Raw genomic sequence first — 25,856 nt, 5'->3', positions numbered from 1 at the left:
ATAAAGCTATTAAGGGCAAGAAAGCAACCAGGGATAGAGTAGAGTCCATTAAACACCATTTGGACATTCACTGAATAGAATTGGAAGCGGGTGAGGTCTTAAATGAATACTTAACATCTATATTCATAATACTGTACCCTAATCATAATTGGACAGTTTCTTTTTTTTGTAATTTATTTTTTATTAATTGGACAATTTCTAAAATAAATTACCATTGAAAGGAAGGTGTTGTAACATGTCTTGGAGGGTTTTGATCTCATGATCGATCCCCAGGGTTAATGGCAGGAATCCTTGCAGAAGGATTTTGATGTCCCTGACCAGAGATCCCTCAAAGTTGCTCCAGAAGTGGATAGGGTGGTTTAGAAGCTGTATGGTGTGTTGGCCTTCATTAGTCAGCAGATTGTGTTCAAGAGTCGTGAGGTAATGTCACTGCTCTGTAAAACCCTGATTGGACCACACTTGGAGTATTGTGTTCAGTTTTGGTTGCCTCATTATAAAGCTTTAGAGAGGGTGCAGAGGAGATTCACGAGGGTGCTGCCTGGATTGGAGAGCATATTTTATGAGGATCAGTCCCAGCTTGCTCAACCTATCTCTTTGGAACAGAGGAGGATGAGAGGTGACTTGATAGAGGTGTACAAGATGATGACAAGCAAAGATAGAGTGAGAGCTCCAACCTGATGGCATGAACATTGACTTCTCTAATTTCCGCTAATGCCCCACCTCCCTCTCGTACCCCATCTGTTATTGCCCATCCTCTGGGCTTCCCCCCCTCCCCCTTTCTTTCACCCTAGGCCTCCCATCCCATGATCCTCTCATATCCCTTTGCCAATCACCTGTCCAGCTCTTGGCTCCATCCCTCCCCCTCCTGTCTTCTGCTATCATTTCAGATCTCTCCCTCCCCCTCCCACTTTCAAACCTCTTACTAACTCTTCTTTCAGTTAGTCCTGACAAAGGGTCTCGGCCTGAAACATCGACTGCACCTCTTCCTAGAGATGCTGCCCGTCTTGCTGCGTTCACCAGCAACTTTTATGTGTGTTGATAGAGTGAGAGCCAGAGACTTTGGAGCTTGATAGAAACAAGGAGAAATTGATCAGAGTAGTTTTAAGCTTAACCCAGTAGCAAGGAGACTGATGGAACTGGGTATTCAGCTGGAGGTGCATTCACTGGGATTTTCTATCGAGTGAAGTTTGTCATTCAGCTATCCACCTAATCTGTTGGCATTCATGCAGCGGGGTTGGATTAAGATCTGGCTTCAAAAGAGTGGCAAGGTTTGCTGCTCGTGTAGATTTTCCAGTTCAGTTTAATTGTTTTATTTTCCAGCGGTTACTCCCTGCACAACATAATGGAAAAGGATCGTGTTACCTACACGTGGAGGAGCTATTAATAAACTCAGCCTCCCACAGAGCCAAATAGCAAATTCATAAGTACAGTCTATTAAAGGGCCATGCATTATTTAATGGAAAATAAGTAAACTGGCAGATGCTGGAATCTGAAACAGAAATAGAACTGCCAGAAGTACTCGGAGCAAAGCAGCTTCTGTGCTTTACAGGCTGAGTTCTTCCAGCACTTCTATTTCTGGTCAGTCAACATTTGGCTCAGTGACATTTTCTCTGTACCACTCTTATTTAGCCAACCAGTGGTGTAGTGCCATCAGCGCTGGACTTTGAGGCGAATGGTCTCGGGTTCGAATCCGGCTGGCTGTTTACACGCTTTCCAATCCTACTGAGTTGAGCATCAAGCTAGCAAACTCAGCCTTGTAAAATGCGAAGAATGCAATACGCCACAAGGCACAAAAAAAAAGGAAACACTCACACACTCCACCTCTGAATCTCCAGTCCTTGGATCCAGACTACTTGGACTTGCAGGCATTCGGCCTCCAATCTCTATTCCCTGGACTGGGAAGGATCTGGACAATAGAATGGATGGATAGATTAGTTCAAACTGATAATTTCACTACACGTTATATCACTGATATACCAGTACCCTTGGTTGGGTTGAGTTGTTCTCCGATCTTGGCAATCCATTTGCAAACATTTCATCTCTTTATGAGGAGACATCATCAGTGCGCTGTTCATTTGTGGTGTGAGCTCCGAACGCTTGGCCTTTATACACTTGTCAAACAGCTGATTGGTTGTTATTATGGAAGCTCAATTGTGACATGGGAAGGGAGGTCTCAAAGCTAATTGGTTGCGTGGCAAACTGTGCGTCGTGGTCTGGAATGTTGCCCGCATTGGCTTATAAATAGGACTGAGGTCTACACGGCTTCACAGACAAGAGAAAAATCTGCAGATGCTCGAAAGCCGAGCAACACACACATAATGCTGAAGGAACTCGGCAGGCCAGGCAGCATCTATGGAAAAGAGTACAGTCGACATTTTGGGCCGAAATGTCGACTGTACTTTTTTTTTAATATAGATACTGCCTGGCCTGCTGAGTTCCTCCAGCATTTTGTGTGTGTGTGTGTGTATGTATGTCGGTTAGCAGCATTGTTTGCAGAAAGCCAAGCTTCTAGGATTGCATGGTGTGTGCTTGCTTGTGCCAGGTCTTTCACTGATGTCCGTGGTGCGAGCAAACATGCGGCATGCAAGAGAAGATACTCTGGGGACAGTTGTTACCATGCATGCCCACAACTCGCTAACGCTAGCCCATAGGTATTTGGACTGTGGGAGGAAATCAGAGCACCCCGAGGAAACAGTCATGGGGAGAATGTGTAAACCCCATACAGGCAGCAGTGGGAATTGAACCCCCGTTGCTGGTGCTGTAAAGCGTTATGCTAATTCCTACGCTAATATGCACCCATTCACACTGTTGAATGAGGAGATACAAGTCTCACTGATAAGACCCATTTCTAATATTCTGTATAGTAGTATAGTAGTGAGCTTCTGGTGGAACGTTACAGTCCTTCTGGTAAAGAGACAGCTGCAGTACTGTTCAGGAGATTTTAGATTCAGACCCGCTGACGGTAACGAACATTGATCAAGCTAAGTTTCAAGTTTAATTGTCAAAGGTTCATTATCAAAGTATATCAAACTGAAATTCTTCAGTTCTCCGGGTAGCCATGGAGCCAAGAAAGAAAAGAAAGGCAATACAATCATCAACCCCCCAAATCCCTCCTTCTGCATAAAAAACAAGCAATACGAATCAAGTACATCGACTCCCAAATTCATTCAACCATGCACATGTATTAAAGGCATCCGTTAGTCTTGCGAGACCATGGATCTGCGCCTGGAAAGTCTTCACTCTCCAGGGCACAGGCCTGGGCAAGGTTGTATGGAAGACCAGCAGTTGCCCATGCTGCAAGTCTCCCCGCTCCACGACACCAATGTTGTCCAAGGGAAGGGCATTAGGACCCATACAGCTTGGCACCAGTGTCGTCGCAGAGCAAGGTGTGATTAAGTGCCTTGCTCAAGGACACAACACGTTGCCTGGGCTGGGGCTCGAACTCACGACCTTCAGGTCGCTAGTCCAATGCCTTAACCACTTGGCCACGTGCCCACAAAGCACATGTATAGAGCTAAACAAAATATTGTTCCCCCAAAGCCAAGTTGCAAAACGCAGTACATACAGTCATGTGCAGCACATATAGTTACCATAGCAGATACAGTCAGTATATAATATTAGCACAAGTCCCTGAGTGGTGGGCCTGAAGATTGATTGTGCGTGGGATGTTATTCTGGAGCTACATTTCTGCAAGAACAAGCATGCAACAAGCTGGGTTGGCTTCATCTGCAGCTGACCCAGCACGAGATGATAGGTCAGGTGCAGATGAGGACAATCCAGCTTGACTTCCTGGGAGCGATGTATTTCTGTTTAGAATTGCACCCTGAAATGTTCAACAAACAAACATAATGTTTCTTGTGTTTTCCAGGAAAATTGTAGAGCGGATCGATGATGACAAGGATAATTATGTGACCTTGGAGGAGCTGAAGGCATGGATTATACGGGTGCAGAAACGATATATTTATGAAAATGTAGCCAAAGTGTGGCGGGACTATGACCTTAACAAAGACAACAAAATTTCCTGGGAAGAGTACAAACAAGCAACATATGGCTATTACCTTGGTATGTCCAACCTTCTTCAACCTATGCATCTGTTAATCTAATGTCTGTGTAAATGGGGTAAGTATTCAGGCTCATAATACTCAGTGTATTGAGAGGAGGAGATACTGGAGCCTGGAGAGAGAAACCCAGTGACTGGGAATTAAAATCTCGCCAAACCCTAGTGGGAACGTCGGATTCGACCACGGACATCACATTTTTTTTTAGAGATACAGCATGGTGACTGGCCCTTTTCGCACCGTGAGCTTGCACTGCACGATTGCACGGTGTGACTAATTAACCTACAAAAATGCATGTCTTTGGAATATGGGAGGAAACTGGAGCGCCCGGAGGAAACCCACGGGAAAAATGTGCAAACTCCTTACAGACAACGGCAGGAACTGAAACTGGGTTATTGGCGCTGTAATAGTGTTACACTAACCACTACACCACTATGCTGCCTCTTATTTGGGGAAATAAGAATCAATGCGATAATTAGAGTTGGGGGTGATGAATAATAGGCAGCTGAATCTGATATTACAAGTATTGCAGAGAGAGACATTTATGAAGCTCTTAGATGGGCACCTGGATGATAGGAAAATGGAGGGCTATGTGGGGAAAGGGTTAGTTTGACCTTTGAGCAGGTTAAAGGTCAGCACAACATTGTGGGCCGAAGGGCCTGTACCATGCGATGATGTTCTATGAATAGATTGAAAGGTTTTCACACAGTGGCTGGAATACACTACCTAAGGAAGTGGTAAGGGGAGATAGACTCTCACAACACAGTAGTGTAGTGGTTAGCACTACGCTTTACAGTATTGAACCTGGGTTCAATTCCAGCCGCTGTCTGTAACCGAGTGGGTTTCCTCCGGGTGCTCTGATTTCCTCCCACAGTCCAAAGGCGTACTGGTTGGTAGGTTAATTGGTCATTGTTAGTATTCTGTGATTAGGCTCAGATTAAATTGAGGGATTCCTCAGCAGTGTGGCTGGAAGGCTGACTACATGTTGTATCTCAACAAACAAACAATAAACACTTAAGCTTCTAAACAAGCACTACAACTTGTCAAAAAATATACTAGGGATTTAAATCTGGGTCACTGACATTTGTTTAAATGGTGGAGTAGTTGGCATGGACGCAGAGATCTAAAAGGCCTGTTCCTGCACTGAGTAACTGTGACTTGCATTATCCTGCAGTTATCCCCATACAGCAGGTGAGGTCGTCAGAAGAAACAAGATTAAAATCCTAATCATTTGGATCTCAGACTTTGGGAATTAATTGGGTGATCATTTATTGCATTTGAGACCATAGGCTACGTGAGCAGAATTAGGCCACTTGGCCCGTCGAGTCTGCTGTTCCTTTTCATCATGGCTGATCCAATTTTCCTCTCCGCCTGAATCTCCTGCCTTCTTCCCGTATCCCTTCACGCCCCGACCGATCAAGAATCTATCAACCTCTACCTTAAATATACATAAATACTTGGCTTCCACAGCTGCTTGTGGCAAAGAATTCCGCAGATTCAGCACTCTCTGGCTAAAGAAATTCCTCTTTATCGTCTTCATTTCCTCTGATATAGTTGTATTCTTGGGTATGGAGACGAGGTCTTTAGACAATATTCGAGATGCCATTTCACCAGAAGACTGTTTAATTATAATAATATCTTATTTATTGAGCACTTTTCATACAGATGATGTAGTTCAAAGTGTTTTACAAAGGGATAAAGTGCAAACATGAAAATAAAATACAAAATGATAGTGAAAAGCAAAGTTAAATAAATAGGTTTTGAGCTGGTGTTTAAGAGTGCCAACTGAGTCTGCATCCCTTATAGTTTTAGATTTTGAGTTCCACAGTTTAGGAGCGTAGTTCAAAAAAAGCTGACCTGCCAATAATCTTTCAAGGGAGTTGTTTAAATTTAAGATACCAGTGGAAGAAGACTTGAGAGCTCACGCAGGATTATATGTGATGTACTCTGGTCCCAGACCATTGAGAGCTTTAAAAACAAGTAAGAGGACTTTAAGATTAATTTTATGATGCAGGAAGCCAATGCAAAGTGGCTAGTATGGGAGTGATATGTCCCCTCTTCCCAGTTTTCATTAAAAACACTAGCAGTGGCGTTCTGAATGAGCTGAAGTTTGTCAAAAGGTTGCTTTCTTAGGCCAGTAAAAAGTACATTTCAGTAGTCTGACCTATTTGATATTAGATTAGACTATGAGGACACGCAGTCCTCTTTTATTGTCATTTAGTAATGCATGCATTAAGAAATGATACAATATAAAAGCTTGAATTAGTTTTTCAGCATCATTACGTGCCATTAAGACTCAAATTGCTTAGCAAGGATAAAGAAGACCAGCACCTTTCAATCTTCGCAAACAACAGGAATTCTGCAGATGCTGGAAATTCAAGCAACACACAACAAAGTTGCTGGTGAACGCAGCAGGCCAGACAGCATCCCTAGGAAGAGGTACAGTCGACGTTTCAGGCTGAGACCCTTCTGAGTCCTGACGAAGGGTCTCGGCCTGAAACATTGACTGTACCTCTTCCTAGAGATGCTGCCTGGCCTGCTGCGTTCACCAGCAACTTTGATGTGTGTTGCTACCTTTCAATCTTCCATCATTTAGGAGAAAAATATACTCTGCCTTTCTACTTTGTTTTAACCAAAGTGAATGATATTGCAAAGAGGAAAGTGTCCAATTGGGTAATAGTGTGTAGATTTTAATCAGCCCGTTTTTAAAGCTGAATTTAGTTATTGTTGGGCTGGATGTTTGTGAGGACAGTTCTGTTCGTTCACAGAATCTCATTGGATGTGGCTTAATGAATGCAAAGGAACATCCATTTCTGTCACGTAACAATGCTGAGAAACTAATTCACACCTTTATATGGAATGGACCAGATTATTGCAATTAACTTTTTACTGGCGTTCCAAAGCAATCTATTGACAAACTTCAACTCATCCAGAATGCCACTGCTAGACTTTTAACTAAAACCAGGACGAGGGAACACATCTCTCCCGTACTGTCTGTTTTTGTTGTGCAGATTTTTTTATTGATTCTATTGTGTTTCTGTGAATTCCCGTAAGAAAATGAATCTCTGGGAAGGACATGGTGACATATATGTACTTTGGTAACAAACTTGCTTTGAACTTTGATCTCCTACACGAGTGTGCGAGAACCCTTGGCCATATTTCAGAAGAGGAAAGAAAAGCTTAACTAAAATCTTCTGTGTTTACAGCTTGCTCTGGTCCTGGATAATTTTATACTCGTTCCAAAGGTTAGCTGACTATTGTTTATTGGAGAATTCTGTGCGTAAAAAGGTTGTAAAGAAAGATTTTGGCACATTGGCCTTCATAAACCAGGGCATTGAGTACAGGAGTTGGGGTGTTATGCTGTGAAAACGTTTTGTACAACGAGGCTGAATCTGGAGAACTGTGTACAGTTCTGGTCACCCACCTACAGGACAGATACCAATAAGATTGAAAGAGTACAGAGAAAATTGGTATGCCTGTTGCAGGGGGTTGAGGACTTCAGTTGTAGGGAAAGGTTAAAAAGGTTCGGACTTTATTCCCTGGAACGTAGGGGAATGAGGGGAGATTTGATAGAGGTGTAGTGTACAGAATTATGAGGGTATAGATAGAGTGAACGCATGCAGGCTTTTCCCCTCAGTGCGAGTGAGACTAAAGCTGGAGGTCATAGCTTTACAGTTAAAGATGATATATTTAGAGGGTATCTGAAGGGGATCATCTTCACTCAGAGGATGATATGAGTGTGGAACAAGCTGCCAAAGGAGGGGTTCATTTATAACATGTAGGAGATGTTTGTATGGATACATGCATGAGATTTATGGAGGGATATGGCCCAGGTGCAGGGAGGCGGGCCAAAGTGCTGTGGTGCTCTATGACTCAGTGACTACATCACTGACAAATGGGTGCCACAATTCCTACATTACAATGAGTAAACTTTAAAGGAACTTAATTGGTTCATCTTTCTGCCTCCAAGTTCAAGTTTATTCTCATTCAGCCATGCACATGAGTACAATTCAAAGGAAAGAACGTTTCTCTGGGGCCAAGGTGCAAAACACCGTACCAACAGTCACACACAGCAAATAGCACATACAATTATCACCATATAACCATATAACAATTACAGCATGGAAACAGGCCATCTCAGCCCTTCTAGTCTATGCCGAACTCTTAAATCTCACCTAGTCCCGCCGACCTGCACTCAGCCCATAACCCTCCATTCTTTTCCTGTCCATATAGCTATCCAATTTAACTTTAAACGACAACATCGAACCTGCCTCAACCACTTCTGCTGGAAGCTCGTTCCACACAGCCACCACTCTCTGAGTAAAGAAGTTCCCCCTCATGTTACCCCTAAACTTTTGCCCTTTAACTCTCAACTCATGTCCTCTTGTTTGAATCTCCCCCACTCTCAATGGTAAAAGCCTATCCATGTCAACTCTATCTATCCCCCTCATAATTTTAAATACCTCTATCAAGTCCCCCCTCAACCTTCTACATTCCAAAGAATAAAGACCCAACTTGTTCAACCTTTCTCTGTAACTTAGGTGATGAAACCCAGGTAACATTCCCGTAAATCTTCTCTGTACTCTCTCTATTTTGTTGACATCTTTCCTATAATTCAGTGATCAAAACCGTACACAATACTCCAAATTTGGCCTTGCCAATGCCTTGTACAATTTCAACATTACATCCCAACTCCTATACTCAATGCTCTGATTTATAAAGGCCAGCATACCAAAAGCTTTCTTCACCACCCTATCCACATGAGATTCCACCTTCAGGGAACTATGCACCATTATTCCTAGATCCCTCTGTTCTACAGCATTCTTCAATGCCCTACCATTTACCCTGTATGTCCTATTTTGATTAGTCCTACCAAAATGTAGCACCTCACGTTTATCAGCATTAAACGCCATCTGCCATCTTTCAGCCCACTCTTCTAACTGGCCTAAATCTCTCTGCAAGCTTTGAAAACCTACTTCATTATCCACAATGTCAACAGAAAAACACACTATTACAAAAATATAGCCCAAATCCCTGAGTGTCCTGGCCTGTAGATTGATGGTGCATGGACGTTGTCCTGGAGCCATGTTTCTGCAAGAACAGCCCACAGCAGCTCCTCATCTCGCCCAAGTGCAGCCGCAGACAAATGCAATCCAGCGAACTCTGGGGAGTAGCACTGAGAGGCGGGGAGACCCTCCAATGTGTAGTAGAATGACATTGGGTGTGGTGTGGCTGCCAGGTAACACTCTGTAACAGGACCTGTCCTTTTGTAAACCACAGCGAACCCTGATGAGTTTCCGGATACTGCTGATCAGTTCAGCTTCAAGAAGATGTTACCCCGGGATGAGCGACGATTCAAGGCGGCCGACCTGGATGGAGACTTGGTGGCCACCAGGGAGGAGTTCACAGCTTTTCTGCACCCGGAAGAGTTTGATCACATGAAAGAAATTGTTGTTTTTGTAAGTACTGGCCTCTCCTTACAGCTCCTCGATCTGTATAGAACTACGATCTCTCCGCACAAGAGAAGGCCACTTGGCCCCTCATGACCCTGGCAACTCTTTGAAAGCAAAATAAGTTAAGAATTTCTTTTCAATGTTAGATGCATTGTCTGCAAAGAATGTGTGTCTCTTTGCACTCTCCCCATCCTTGCCACCCTCCTCCTCCTTTCCCCGCCCCCACCAGGAGTGGTGGTGGTTTGACAGGGTAGCGGCATTTAGACAGGCTGCGAATAGAGAGGTGTGGATCATGGTCAGCACTAACATTGTGGGCTGAAGGGCCAGTTTCTGTGCTGTTTCTATGAGACACGGTGACTACTGGTCTAAAGGCAGTCTGATGTTGTTTATAATGGAGCACAGTTACTATTGCTGCAGATCTCAGTGTCTGAGGCTGTTAAACGGTAAGAGAAGAAGGCACCTGGCCAAAGGATCGCAGTGTAAAAGCACTTGGCTGCTGAGAAAGCAGAGAGTTTTATACTCGAGGATGGGTAATGCTCTTAACATGGAAACCTGGGGGCCAGTTAGTATACAACAAACAGAGGGAATGTGGGGAGTGGGGTGCGGGTGGGGGAGGGAGTCATAGAGCGCTAAAGCACAGATACAAACCCTTCAGCCCATCTAGTCCATACCAAACCATTAATCTTCCTAGTCCCATCAACCTGCACCCAGACCATAGTCCTCCATACCCCTCCCCGCCATGGACCTATCCAAATTCCTCTTTAATGTTGAATCAAACCCACATCCATCATTTCCGCTGAGTGAATAAGCTATTTATTTATCTATTTTATATATTGAGAGACAGCGTGGAGTCAGCCCTTTCAGCTGTGCTGACTGGCAACCCCCGATTTACCCCGAGCTTAATCACAGGACAATCTACAACGACCAATTAACCTACCAACCGGTACGCCTTTGGACTGTGGGAGGAAACCAGAGCACCCGGAGGAAACCCACGTGGTCACGGGGAGAACATACACACTCCTTCCCAGGTGGCAGTGGGAATTGAACCTGGGTAGTTGGTACTATAAAGCGTTGTGCTAACCACTAGGCTACCCTGCTGACCCGTGTTCCCCTTAAAGATTTCACCTTCTCATATTCCCCTTGAAGACTTCACCTTGTATCCGTAATCCATGACCTCTAGTTCTTCTGTCGGCAGCTTCGGTGGAAGAAGCCTGCTTGCATTAACCCTTTCTATATCCCTGTCAAATCTCCCCTCAATCTCCTACGCCCTAGGAGAAGACTCGGCGGTTGAGACTAAAGGAAAAACTTGAAATGAGTATGTTGTTGTGCGTGGCAGTGTGAGTTGTAAGGTGATAATGTTGATTTTCTGGAAGGACTGACTCCCCTTCTTTGATCTGGAAACTGAATGTTGAGGATCAAATCTCTGAAATTTTATCCAAGTAATCCAGCTGTGGTTCACTCTCTGACCCATTGTGTGGTGAACCCATGTGTTCACGATTCACTTCTGAGGGTTTGTTGTGCCCTGCCGCTCACGTTTCCCCCTTTCAAGACAGTCGCAGTTCTCACTTCCCCACTCCCCATTTAGAATTAGCCGACTGTTAACCCTGTTTCAGCTGCAGGATGATTCAAAGTTCAAAGTAATTTTATTATCAAAAGTACATATACATATGTCACCTTATACAACCCTGAGATTTATTTTCTTGTGGGCATACTCAATCAATTTATAGAATAATAACCTTAACAGGATCACTGAAAGAACACACCAACTTGGGCATTCAAGCAGTGTGCAAAATACGACAAACTTTGCAAATACAAAAAGAAAGAGTAATAATAACTAACAAAGCAATAAATATCAAAAACATGAGAGAAAGAATGCTTGAAAGTGAGTCCATATATTGTGGGAATATTTCAGTGACGGGGCAAATGAAGTTGAGTGAAGTTATCCATCTTGGTTCAAGACCCTGATAGTTGAGTGGTAGTAACTGTTCCTGAACCCGGTGGGGTGAGTCCTGGCCTTCTGTACCACCATCTGATGTCAACAGTGAGAAGAGGGGATGTCTTGGGTGTGGGGGTCCCTGATAATGGATGCTGCTTTCCTGTGACAGTGCTCCTTGTGAATGTGCTCAGTGGTGGGAAGGGCTTTTACCTGTGATGGACTGGGCTGTATCCACTACTTTTTGTAGGATCTTCCGTTCAATGATATTGCTGTTTCCATACCAGGCTGTGATGCAGCCAGTCAATATACTTAGTCTATCGAAGTTTGTCAAAGTTCTAGATGTCATGTTGAATCTTTGCAAACCCCGAAGAAAGTAGAGGCGCTGCTGTACTTTCTTCATAATTGGCTGGAGCACAGATCTAACAGCTACGTTTATTTAGGATTTTGATGCAGTAGATGTTTCTGGTCAGTACAGGTAACCATCAGTAAAATTGACCATGTAAACACGAGGAATTCTGCAGATGCTGAAAATTCAAGCAACACACATCAAAGTTGCTGGTGAACGCTGCCACACTCAGGTTGGAGGAACAACACCTTATATTCCATCTGGGTAGCCTCCAACCTGATGGCATGAACATTGACTTCTCTAACTTCTGCTAATGCCCCACCTCCCCCTCGTACCCCATCCGTTATTTATTTATATACACACATTCTTTCTCTTTCTCTCATTTTTCTCCCTCTGTCCCTCTGACTATACCCTTTGCCCATCCTCTGGGTTTTTTCCCCCCCCTCCCCCTTTTCCTTCTCCCTGGGCCTCCTGTCCCATGATCCCCTCGTATCCCTTTTGCCAATCACCTGTCCAGCTCTCGGCTCCATCCCTCCTCCTCCCCCTCCCACTTTCAAATCTCTTACTATCTCTTCCTTCAGTTAGTCCTGACGAAGGGTCTCGGCCCGAAACGTCGACTGTATCTCTTCCTAGAGATGCTGCCTGGCCTGCTGCATTCACCAGCAACTTTGATGTGTGTTGCGTAAAATTGACCATGATTGGTTTGGATGACAGAGCCAGCTGAGGGTCTGCTCTTGATCTTGCTCCTGTCTGCCAGGCCTTGATGCTCGTATTGTGCATCAGTAGTGGTGTTGGCACCAGTATCTACTTGTTCCCTGTTGCTGCTGGGGTCCTTGTTCGCTGTGATGCCCAGCAAAGGGCAAGGGGTGAAAGACATTAACCTTTGCTCTGTGCAGTGAGACAGAGTGTGTGTACAAGCACAGGACTTTGTGCACCATCCTGACCATCATTTGACCCTTAGTACAACTGAAATACCGAATCCGATTGTGACCATGTTGCGGTTTTGGAGTTTGTAACTGTAAGTGTATGCACAGTGATGTTGGACTAGAGTGTTGAGACCTAATGAAGGGTCTCAGCCCGAAGCATCGACTGTTCATTCCTCTCCATAGATGCTGCCCGACCTGCTGAGTCACTCCAGCATTTTGAGTGAGTTGCTCTGGATCGCAAGCAAGTACCGAATCTCTGGTGTTTCGGGTATAGGATCGTTATTTTTCTTGTAGTTTAACTTTCTATGCTTGCTTATAATTGATATAGTCACCTATATAATGTAATTGTTCAATAAATTTTCTAGAAATTGTAGTATAGCTGATTTTGTATTTTTCTAGACACGTTTCAGTTTTTTCTACAGCTGATATCACACCACCTGAACTTGGCTATTGTAGGTGACTAAATTCTTCTCAGACTTACTGCCGGGTACGGGTATCGATTTTAACCAAAGTTTCAATGACAAACTCTGCCACCTTCATCAGGGGTGATGCCAAGGCATGTCTAGTCCAGTGGTATATGTACTGCTGTTGTCTGTCCCTCCTGATTGGTTAGTCCTCATCCAATCAGGTTCCTGCTGTCCCACCTGTTTACAATCAAACTCTAGTTCATACTTAGAGCGAGACCTTTGTCTTTGTTAAAACTCTTTTCTCTCTTGTTTTATTTCAATGGCTTCTTTCACCAGGTGATCCCAAAAGCCATTGGCACAGCACAGTAGTTTTGTGCCATCGAAGTCAATCCTATGGCCATTGCGAATGCAGTGTTCTGCTACCGCCAATTTCTCCGGATAACCCAAACAGATACATCTCCTGTCTTCCTTGTTGCGGGTTTCCACCATGCGTCGAGTCTGGCCGATATACACTGTTCTGCATTCACGAAGAATCCTGTAAACGCCAGCTGCCTTGAGTCCCAGGTCATCCATGACCTGCACAAGCTGTGATTTGATCTTCCTTACGGGTTTGTGGATAGTATTAATTTGATGTTTCTTCAGGATTCTGGCGGTCCTTCCAGAAACTGGGAATATAGGGAAGACAGGCGGTGGCAATGCCTAGGATTCCCTGTGAATGCGGAGCAGTGTATATTGGCCAGATGGGGCCAAGTGACCTAATTCTACTCCTATATTTTATGGTCTTTTGCTTAGGAGACTGAGGGGTGATCTTATGGAGGTGTGTTACATCCTGAGAGACGTAGGGGAAATGCACAGTGTGCTTTTCCTGGGGTTGGGGAAACAAGAACTAGAGGGCAGGCTTAAGGTGAGAGGGGAGAGATTGAAAGAGGACCTGAGGGGGAGATTTTTTTTACACAAAGGGTGGCGATTATATGGAATGACCAGCTAGAGGAAGTAATTAAGGTACAATGACAACTCATTTTATATAAAAAAAAAAGTTGGATGAGTATGTGCATAGAAAAGATCTGGCATGATATGAGCCAAATGCAGGCACTTGAAACTAGCTTGGAAGGGTCAACATGGATGAATTAGGCCGAAGGGCCTGTTTATATGCTATGTGACTATGAATCCATGCCAACTTACAGAGCAATCAAAGTTAAGATTGTTTTTGTTTCTAGGAAACGCTTGAAGATATTGATAAGAATGAAGATGGATTTGTGGATGAAGATGAGTACATTGGTAAGGATTAATGGTTCTGTGACCCATTATCAGTATCAAAATTATTTAAAAAAAACACTTTCTGGGATCATTTCCCAATGAAACTATAACCACAAAGTGCCTCCATGTGAGTGGGTATTGTAACCTCTGCCACTGGCAGCAGTGCCCCTTCTGTAAGGGCAAGATAGCAAAGTCGAGGATTGAGAACTTAAAAAGTTGATTTTTGTATCTGTGTAACCTGAAGCCTGAGGTTGAGGAGGGGAGATGAGCAGTGGGGAGAAGAGGAGGGCTTGAAGGAGTGTTTTGCCACTTTTTGACTGAGGGAGTGGAAGCGAGGTTCAAAAGGGGGAATTTGCTGATTTATGGAAAAGAGCAGAGGAGAGGCATTAAGAGTTTATTTTTATTGGTCACATGTACGTTGAACCATACTGTGAAATGCATCATTTGCATCAAATCAAATCAGCAAGGATTGTGCTGGGCAGCTTGTAAGTGTGGCCACGCTTCCAGCTGTAACATAGTTTGTTCACAACTTGCTAGCCCTAACTGTTTGTCTTTGGAATGTGGGAGGAAACTGGAGCATCTGGAGAAAAGCCCATAGGGTCATGGGGAGAACGTAGAAATTCCTTACAATGGGGGGGGATTTGAACCCCGATCACATTATGGGTGCTGTAAAGTGTTGCACTAGCTGTTGTTCCCTCAATAATTGTATCAAGGCGAAGGAAATCAATCAGGCCTTTAAAATGGCTGACGGTAAAACTAGGAAACCTAACAATGAGGAGGAACCCAGCACCACCTCCTGTCTTCCCTATATTTCCACGGTTTCTGGAAGGAGTACCATGATCCTGAAGAAATACCAGATTAATACCATCCACAAACCCATAAGGAAGCTCAAATCACCGCTCATGCAGGTCAAAGATGACCTGGCACTCGAGACAGTTGGCGTTTACGGGATTCTCTGTGAATGCAGAGCAGTGTACGTCGGCCAGATGGGCTGCATGGTGGAAACACGCGTCAAGAAGCACAGGTGTATCTATTTGGGATACCCAGAGAAATTGGCGGTAACAGAACATTGCATTCGCAATGGCCACAGGATTGACTTGGACAAAACTTCTGTGCTGCGCAATGGCTTTTGGGACCGCATGGAGAAGGAAGCCATTGAAATAAAACTAGACAAAAAGAATTTTAACAAAGACGAAGGTCTCACTCTAAGTAAGGACTGGAATTTGATTGCAAACGAGGTGGGACAGAGGAAACCTGATTGGATGAGAACTAATCAATCAGGAGAAATGGATGACGGGGCTTATAAATGCTACTAGCTTCTCTGTGGACTGTCAGCTTGTCGTGGTGGAGAAGCTTGTGTGGTCCTGAGATCCCGAGAGCGATGCCGTCTGGAGCTATGCTCCTGATAGGGTCACCCATGGCGGTAAGGTCAAGGGTGAGGTCCCTGACAAAGAATAATCCAACCAAGACCTCAGCGGTGGAACAGACGGACGAAGTTACTTTGAACTCAACGGCTGTGAAGGCGGATGAAGGCTGCAACAAATCCATCAGCTCCAATCGTCGTGGTTTCCATGCCATTGGAATCAGTTGGTTGATTTGTGAAGTATCGTGTGCTTCTTGGAGTGCAACATCAAGTACACATTAAACAAATACACGCACAGGCGTCTTCACTCTGTGGGCCACTTCTTCAGAATGAAGACCATCATCCTCGACCTCAAGGGATAGCCACGACGACGACGAAATACCACTGGACTGGATGTTTTTAGGCGTTATCCCTGATGAAGATGGCAGAGTTTGTCATTGATACGTCGGTTAAAATCATTACCTGTACCCGGCTGGAAGCCCAGGAAGAGTTTGCTAGTTAGCAGGTTAACTGGTTCAGTACAACATTGTGGGCAAAATATGTTCTGTTCCTGTACTATTCTATGTTCTCTTTCAGCTGATATGTATACAAAAGATGAAGGTGCAACCGAGCCCGAGTGGGTGAAGACCGAGCGGGAGCAGTTTTCCGATTTCCGTGACTTAAACAAGGATGGGAAGATGGACAAGGCTGAAATCCGACACTGGATCCTTCCAGAAGATTATGACCACGCCCAGGCCGAAGCCAGGCATCTTGTCTACGAGTCCGACAAAAATAAGGTGAGTGTGGATACATCCCTTAAACACCAGATAGATCACACTCAAACTTGAAGAAGGCCATCTGTCCCATCATGCTTGTTTGGGCTGGCTCCTTGATGAAGCTCTGCTATTCCGTGCTCTTTTTTTCAGACTTGTTCCTTTCATGTCTGTATACCTGATTAAAGGTCTTTTAAACTTTGTAATTGTACCTGCCTCTACAGCTTCCTCTGGCAGCTTGATCCATATACCCCTCACCCTATGTGTGAAAAATTTTGCCCTCCAGTCCCTTTTAAATGTTTCCCCTCTCACCATAGCTTTAGCCTCCCCTACCCTGGGATGAGGGAGGGGGACGGAAAGATGACTATTCACCTTCTCTGTGCCCCTCACAATTTTATTTACCTCTTTAAGATCTCACATCAGCCTCAATCCTCCCAGTCTGTCCAGTTTCTCCTTATAAAGTCAAGCTCTCCAGTCCTGACAACAGCCTTGTGAATCTTTTCTGAATATACACTCTTACCCTTGGGTAAGAGTGACCATAATATGGTGGAATTCTTCATTAAGATGGAGAGTGACATAGTTAATTCAGAAACAAAGGTTCTGAACTTAAAGAAGGGTAACTTTGAAGGTATGAGACGTGAATTAGCTAAGATAGACTGGCAAATGACACTTAAAGGATTGACGGTGGATATGCAATGGCAAGCATTTAAAGGTTGCATGGATGAACTGCAACAAATGTTCATCCCGGTTTGGCAAAAGAATAAATCAAGGAAGGTAGTGCACCCGTGGCTGACAAGAGAAATTAGGGATAGTATCAATTCCAAAGAAGAAGCATACAAATTAGCCAGAGAAAGTGGCTCACCTGAGGACTGGGAGAGATTCAGAGTTCAGCAGAGGAGGGCAAAGGGCTTAATTAGGAAGGGGAAAAAAGATTATGAGAGAAAACTGGCAGGCAACATAAAAACGGACTGTAAAAGCTTTTATAGATATGTAAAAAGGAAAAGACTGGTAAAGACAAATGTAGGTCCCCTGCAGACAGAAACAGGTGAATTGATTATGGGGAGCAAGGACATGGCAGACCAATTGAATAATTACTTTGGTTCTGTCTTCACTAAGGAGGACATAAATAATCTTCCAGAAATAGTAGGGGACAGAGGGTCCAGTGAGATGGAGGAACTGAGCGAAATACATGTTAGTAGGGAAGTGGTGTTAGGTAAATTGAAGGGATTGAAGGCAGATAAATCCCCAGGGCCAGATGGTCTGCATCCCAGGGTGCTTAAGGAAGTAGCCCAAGAAATAGTGGATACATTAGTGATAATTTTTCAAAACTCGTTAGATTCTGGACTAGTTCCTGAGGATTGGAGGGTGGCTAATGTAACTCCACTTTTTAAAAAAGGAGGGAGAGAGAAACCGGGCAATTATAGACCGGTTAGCCTAACGTCGGTGGTGGGGAAACTGCTGGAGTCAGTTATCAAGGATGTGATAACAGCACATTTGGAAAGCGGTGAAATGATCGGACAAAGTCAGCATGGATTTGTGAAAGGAAAATCATGTCTGACGAATCTCATAGAATTTTTTGAGGATGTAACTAGTAGAGTGGATAGGGGAGAACCAGTGGATGTGGTATATTTGGATTTTCAGAAGGCTTTTGACAAGGTCCCACACAGGAGATTAGTGTGCAAACTTAAAGCGCACGGTATTGGGGGTAAGGTATTGATGTGGATAGAGAATTGGTTAGCAGACAGGAAGCAAAGAGTGGGAATAAACGGGACCTTTTCAGAATGGCAGGCGGTGACTAGTGGGGTACCGCAAGGCTCAGTGCTGGGACCCCAGTTGTTTACAATATATATTAATGACTTGGATGAGGGAATTAAATGCAGCATCTCCAAGTTTGCGGATGACACGAAGCTGGGTGGCAGTGTTAGCTGTGAGGAGGATGCTAAGAGGATGCAGGGTGACTTGGATAGGTTGGGTGAGTGGGCAAATTCATGGCAGATGCAATTTAATGTGGATAAATGTGAAGTTATCCACTTTGGTGGCAAAAATAGGAAAACAGATTATTATCTGAGTGGTGGCCGATTAGGAAAAGGGGAGGTGCAACGAGACCTGGGTGTCATTATACACCAGTCATTGAAAGTGGGCATGCAGGTACAGCAGGCGGTGAAAAAGGCAAATGGTATGCTGGCATTTATAGCGAGAGGATTTGAGTACAGGAGCAGGGAGGTACTACTGCAGTGGTCCCCTAATCTGAGGAAAGACATCCTTGCCATAGAGGGAGTACAGAGAAGGTTCACCAGATTGATTCCTGGGATGGCAGGACTTTCATATGAAGAAAGACTGGATGAACTGGGCTTGTACTCATTGGAATTTAGAAGATTGAGGGGGGATCTGATTGAAACGTATAAAATCCTAAAGGGATTGGACAGGCTAGATGCAGGAAGATTGTTCCCGATGTTGGGGAAGTCCAGAACGAGGGGTCACAGTTTGAGGATAGAGGGGAAGCCTTTTAGGACCGAGATTAGGAAAAACTTCTTCACACAGAGAGTGGTGAATCTGTGGAATTCTCTGCCACAGGAAACAGTTGAGGCCAGTTCATTGGCTATATTTAAGAGGGAGTTAGATATGGCCCTTGTGGCTACGGGGGTCAGAGGGTATGGAGGGAAGGCTGGTGCGGGGTTCTGAGTTGGATGATCAGCCATGATCATAATAAATGGCGGTGCAGGCTCGAAGGGCCGAATGGCCTACTCCTGCACCTATTTTCTATGTTTCTATATACACAAACCAGAGAGGGATTCTATAAGGATCAATAAACCATTTGTTTGGAATGAGATGACCTTGCCTGGTGTTTCAGGGCTGGGTGTGTCTGCATCCCTCCACCCCCACCCCCCCACAGTGCTCTACCCTCACCATTCCCAACACACATTGCTTCCTCTAGATTTACAAACTCGCTGTCTATAGAGAGAAAACCTCTACCTATCTATGAAGAAGAATACAAAAACCTGAGGTGCTGAACCAATTTCCCCCGAGATCAATAAAGTTTGACTATGACTGTGACTATGACAAAGGGACTTGGGGAAACCTTGTGCAGGATTTCCTAAAGGTTAGCTTGCAGGTTATGTCTGTGGGGAGGACTAAAATATAAAAGCAAGGATGCAATGTTGAAACTTTATAAAGCACCAGTGAGGCCTCACTTGGAGTATTGCAAGCAGGGGAAAAAAAAATATTTCAGAACATATATTGTATACATTTCTCTGACATTAAGTGTACCTATTGAACCTAATGAGTTTTGGCCTGTTTATCTTCGAAACGATCTGTTGACATTCGAGAGGGGGTCAAAGGAGGTTCACAGAATATTCCAGGATTGAATGGCTTGTCATATGAACAGCGTTTGATGGCTTTGAGCCTGTATTCAATAGAATTTTTAGAACAGAGATGAGGAGGAATTTCTTTAGCTAGAGAGTGGTGAATCTGTGGAATTCTTCGCATCGGATAGCTGTGGAGGCCAAGTATTTATGTGTATTTAAGACAGAGGTTGACAGATCAGGGCGTGAGGAAGGCAGGAGATTGGGGTTGGGAGATCAGCTATGATGAAATGGAGCAGGCTCGATGGGCACAATGGCCTAATTCAGCTCCTATATTTTATTGCCTTATCATGTGTGTATATTCTACAGCCCAATCCAACACTACCTTACCAGGGTGACCTGTCAGAGGATGTGAGATCCCACTGATTTCAGTGGGGATTGTCAGTCGAAGAATCAAAAGACAAAGAGACAGAAGATAATTTATTTGTAATAAACAAGGGATTCTGCAGATGCTGGGAATTCGGAGCAACGTGCACAATATGCTGGAGGAACTCAGCAGGTCAGGCCACATCAATGGAGCAGATACATCAGCTGTTTATTCATTTCTATAGATGCTGCCTGACTTGAGTTCTTCCAGCATATTGTGTTGCTCTAAGTTAAGAAGTTCAAAGTAAATTTATTATCAAAGTACATGTATGTCACCATATACAACCCTGAGATTCATTTTCCTGCGGGCATACTCAATAAATCTAATAACCATAATAGTATCAATGAAAGACCACACCATTTGGGCAGAAAATCAGTGTGCAGAAGACAACAAACTGCAAAACATGAAGAAAGAAATAGTAATAAAAATAAATAAGTAAGCAATAAATAGCGAGATAATGAGATAAAGCCTCCTTGAACGTGAGCCCATAGGTTGTGGAGACTTTTCAATGATAAGACAAGTGAAGCTGAGTAAAGTTGTCCCCTTTGGTTCAAGAGCCTGAATGTTGAGGGGTAATAACTGTTCCTGAGCCTGGTGGTGTGAGTCCTGAGGCTCCTGTACCTTCTTCCTGATGGCAGCAGCGAGAAGAGAGCATGTCCTGGGTGGTGGGGGTCCCCAATGATGGATGCTGCTTTCCCGAGACAGTGATGCTGTGTAGCTATGCTCAGTGATGGGGAGGGCTTTACCTATGACAGACAAAGCTATTTTGCTTTAGTTTGATATGCTTAATTATTTATCTGTATTTTGTGGTTTTATTTTTCCAAGAGTGAGAATGTTTAAAATACTTTGCTTCAATTTTAATGATTTTCTAAATGACCTGGACTGCTATGATGATGATTACACTTCAACAATTTTTTACTGATACCATGAATGTCCTAAGATTGAAAGTCCTTGTAGCAAGTCATACACTTTTTTTAAAAACAATCAATCTTCTTAAACAAAAGTCTGACTTTTTTTTGTTTATCCTGAAACAAAATAGGACAAAAGATTATCGAAGCAGGAAATCCTGGACAACTGGAATATGTTTGTCGGCAGCCAGGCCACCAACTACGGAGAAGACCTGACCCGAAATCACATTGAGTTGTGAGGCTAGCCAGCAGAAATAATGCTGGGTGATTCTCCTCCACTTGGAAGTTCAAAGACGTCTTGGTTGAAGACGAAGAAGCGGATTAACGGGCTGCAACTCCTTGCCGTGTGTTAAATGACTGAAGTTGTCCATCAGTTCTGCTCTACTAATATAGGCCACTCTTTACCTCATTCACTCACGGGCTACCTTTGCCCAAATACCTGACTGGATTGATGCCAATCAATGTACAAAGACTTTGCAGTACAGTTGTACAGTTGAGGACGTTGGGATCTATTGGACACATCCAGTTTTATTCCCCGAGCAGGAGTTCAGCTGCTTTCTCATTTTTGCTCTGTTACCCGTTGCCATAATGAACAAAACCCTAATAATCACCTGTGGAACAGTTAGGAATCAGCTGTCATGCTTCCAAACTAGATTCTCGTCAGTCATAATTTGGGAACATAAGGTACAGGAGAACATTTCTGATTTTCATTTTGTCCTGCCCTTGAGATGCCCACCACCTGGAGGGGCAGGGTTATGTTTCTGTCCAAATTACAAACCACCCTGTGGTCTTTGGCTCTAAGTGTCTGTCTGATGTCACCTGTGAGACTTCCTTCACTGGGTGCATTGCAAGTGTGGTTTCTTGGTTAGTAGGGGGGTCGAAGGTTAAGGGGAGAAGGAGGACAAGAGGCAAAATAAATCACCATGATTTGATGGGTGGAACAAACTCGATGGGCCTAATTCTGCTCCTATGTCCTCTGGTCTTACTGAAGTAGAAGAGGTCCCACCTCCTTTTCAAAGGAAGACATCAGCCCTGTTTGCAATGCCCATGTGCTGAGAATGCATAGAATGTAAGACTTCCAATTCATCTTTCCAAATGACATTTCTGTCATTCATCTTACTAGTGAACACACTTGCAATAATTGGACTGCTTCTCATTTACACAGAGTTCTTTTGTGACCACTTGCTGTCCATCTGGGCCTTGCCAAATTGGCTTTATTTTGAAGGATGCAATGGTTCTTTTGCAGATGGCTAGCATGACAAGTGGAGGGGGGGGGGGGGAGAGAAGATGACGATGGAAGGAAGGTAATGAGTACAAGCTGGCAGGTGATAGGTGAGACCAGGTGATGGGAGGTGGTGAAAGAAGCTGGGAGGTGGTAGGTGAGACCAGGTGATGGAAGATGTTATAAGAAGTTGGCAGGTGATAGGTTAGATCAGGTGATGGGGGATGATGTAGAAACTGGCAGGTGATAGATGAGACCAGGTGATGGGGGATGGTGTAAGAAGCTGGCAGGTGATAGGTGAGACCAGGTGATGGGGGATGGTGTAAGAAGCTGGCAGGTGATAGGTGAGACCAGGTGATGGAAGACAGTGTAAGAAGCTGGCAGGTGATAAATGGAAGAGGTAAAGGGATGAAGAAGAAGGAATCCGATAGAAGAGGACAGTGGGCCATGAAGTAGAACTGGATGATCCTGATTTAATGGAGGATACAATATGAGAGACCAATTACATTAGTTTGAATGGGAATAGTTTGATTCAGCAACCGAGAGCAGCATCTGGGTAGAGGTGGGCCTGATGCAGGTGATAATACTATGAAGGTTGATGCTGGTGGTCTTGGTGATAGGTTCAGATTCATTTATTTATCACATGTACATTAAAAACATGCAGAGAGGTGTGTTGTTTGTGTTCATGACCAGCACAGCCGAAGGATGTGCTTGGTCAGCCCACAAGTTTCGCTACAGATTCTGGTGCCAACATAGCAACAAAGTCCAGCAGAACAACACAGACAGAATGTAACAAGCAATGAAACAACAACAGCAAAACAAGCCCTGTTCCTAATGCACAGATTCCCCCCAAGGGCAGGCCTCCAACTCCCAGTGGACTCGTGTGGTTGGAAGTATTTTGGGAGTTGGGTGGAATAGCAAGGGTTCTGGCCAGTAGGGCTGCTGATGAACCATAGGTAAGACCCCTTGAGAGGTAGCCGCATGGTTATCAGATGAGCAGTGTGACAGGTTATGGAGAACAATGGGTGGCGGTGGTACTTGTGAGGCAGAACTGGGCACCTTTAGCAGATGTGGGACCTGACATATTTGGACGGTTTAGTTCTTGGCTTGCCCCGATGTCACCTAGGAGGGCATGGACAGGGAAGCTTTGGAATCCCAATCTCTGCTGCAACAGACTGGAGAGATACTAGTGGATCAGCTGAGATGGTACGAGGAGAACTGAGGGGAAACATTTATGTGTGTCTTATAGGACACATTCAGAGGGTCGGTTCATGTATATGAGAATTCAAATACAGTATAGAGAACATAATGTGCTGACCTAATTCAACCTTCTCCAGGATCAATCTAACCTACACAGCCCATAATCCTCTATTTCCATTTCGTCCATGTGCCTTTCTAAGTGTCTCTTAAATGTCGCTAGTGCAGCTGCTTCCAACAGTGTGTTCCAGGCACCTGCCATTCTATTGCAGATAACTTGCCTCTGATATCTCCCCTAAACATTCCTCCATTCACTTTAAAAAAGATTTTCTCTGGAATTGGACAATGCTGCCCTGGCTAAGAGGTTTTTTTAAAATCTCCTTTATCAATGCTTCTCATAATCTTATACACCTTTATCAAGTTGCCTCGCATGCTGTGTCACTCCAAAGAGAAAAACCCAAGCTCGCTCAACCTTTCCTAATAAGACACATCTCTGATCTCCTCTGCACCCTCACTAAAGCTTTCACATCCTACCTATAATGAGGTGACTGGAACTGAACACAATTCTCCAAGTGTGGTCTAACCAGGTAGGATCAATCCATGTATTGTGTGGATTCATGTTTGTCATCCATAAAATGTAATACATACCCTGTATGATCTAATAACACTGATGATAGAAATGACAACCTATTAGACTTTCCCTTCAGTACCCCACCCAACCCTTTCAGGCTGTCCCATAGCCCTTATTGCGGGACAGTTGGTTGGGTCTTGTAGTTAGGATATGGTTAGCAAGGCTCTGGCTGACAACTCATTGTGAGCTGATCAAGTGGAAGAAGACAGTGAAAATGTTTTTTTGAAGGTGCCAGCTGGAGTTGAAACAGTGAATTCTTCGAAAGCCCTTCCATTCACATTTCACTCGGCCAGTTAGAATCCTCAATCCCTCAACACATAATATTCAATGAGGCAGACTCAACAACATCACTTGAAAGGAAATTGGATCAGTATTTGAACAGATGGAATACGAAAGGATTTGAGAGAATGGGCAGGGGTATGGGACCAAAGTAGAGAGCTTCCATTAAAATGGGGAGGTGGACAAAATGGCTACCTGCCATGTGACTTCTCTGGACTCACCAGAGATTGCAGATGCTGGAATCTGGAGCGAGAAACAAACTGCTGGAGTAATTAGAATATAGAACAGTACAGGCCCTTCGGCCTATGTAGTTGTGCTGACCTTTTAACTTGCTCTGAGATCAATTTAACCCTTCCCTCCCACATAGCCCTCCATTTTTCTTTCATCCATGTGCCTATCTAAGATTCTTAAATGACCCTAATGTTTCTGCCTCTAGCACCGCGCCTGGCAATGAGTTCACATTCTTTTTTTAAAAAAAAATCTTCCCTCTGATATTCTCTCTATACTTTCCTTCAATCACCTTAAAATTCTTCTACCTCTCATCATCATGTACATCTCTATCAAGTCACTTCTCATTCTCCTTCACTCCAAAGTGAAAAGTCCTAGCTTGCTCAATCTATCCTCAACCGATATTCTCTCCAATCCAGATAGCATCCTGGTAAATCCTCTCTACAACCTCTAAATCTTCCACATCCTTCCTATAATGGAGCGACCCGAACTGAATTCTCCAAGTGTGGTCTTACTAGGGATTCATAGACCTGCAACATTACCTCGTGGCTCTTGAACTCAACCCCCTGACTAACAAGGGCCAGTACTCCATACACTTACTTAACTTGCACAGCAGCTTTGAGAGACCTACGGACATGGACCCCAAGATCCCTCTGCTCCTTCACTCTATGAATCCTGCCATTAACCCTGCATTCTGCTGTCAAATTTGACCTTCCAAACCGAATCACTTGCCTGTGTTGAATTCAATCGGCCATTTCTGAGCCCAGCTCTGCATCCTATCGATGCCACATTGTAGCCCTCGACAACCTTCTACACTACATACAACACCACCAAACCTGGTGTCATCTACAAATTCAGTGGTTCAAGTAGCATCTTTGGAGGCAATGGTTGACCTTTCAGATCAGGACCCTGCATTGGTCTAGCCACATTGACTATTTCTTTGCTTCCACAGATGCTGATTAGCTTTGCTGAGATCCAATAGCAGTTTTTTTTTTGCTCCATGTAACTTCTCTGGCTTTATGTGGAATCGCACAAGCACCAGGGTTAATTCATCTTGAGTTATGAATTACTGTCCTAACATTTCAACGATAATTCATTCACTTGCCGAATAGAACAAAGCTGAGTTCTTCAACCACAATAGTAGTTTAAAAGAATGTAACTTTC

At 44.1% G+C, this 25,856-nt stretch overlaps 1 protein-coding gene across 2 annotated transcripts in view; it reads left to right on the top strand.

The window, feature by feature from the left end:
- rcn1 (reticulocalbin 1, EF-hand calcium binding domain) overlaps window positions 1–25,856 on the top strand; it is a 41,102-nt gene extending 15,246 nt beyond the window's left edge. For both annotated transcript variants that reach the window (XM_072272813.1, XM_072272812.1), the window contains exons 3-7: window positions 3,869–4,062; window positions 9,339–9,517; window positions 14,344–14,404; window positions 16,323–16,522; window positions 21,267–25,856. In XM_072272813.1, the coding sequence (XP_072128914.1) occupies window positions 3,869–4,062; window positions 9,339–9,517; window positions 14,344–14,404; window positions 16,323–16,522; window positions 21,267–21,374 (742 nt within the window). In that variant the 3' untranslated portion in view covers window positions 21,375–25,856. The remainder of the gene's footprint in view (window positions 1–3,868; window positions 4,063–9,338; window positions 9,518–14,343; window positions 14,405–16,322; window positions 16,523–21,266) is intronic.

Source organism: Mobula birostris, chromosome 11 (assembly GCF_030028105.1).
Source record: "Mobula birostris isolate sMobBir1 chromosome 11, sMobBir1.hap1, whole genome shotgun sequence".
Classification (NCBI taxonomy): Eukaryota; Metazoa; Chordata; class Chondrichthyes; order Myliobatiformes; family Myliobatidae; genus Mobula; species Mobula birostris.
The sequence above is the reverse complement of the archived record's forward strand: the minus strand, read 5'-3'. Positions and strand labels throughout refer to the sequence as shown.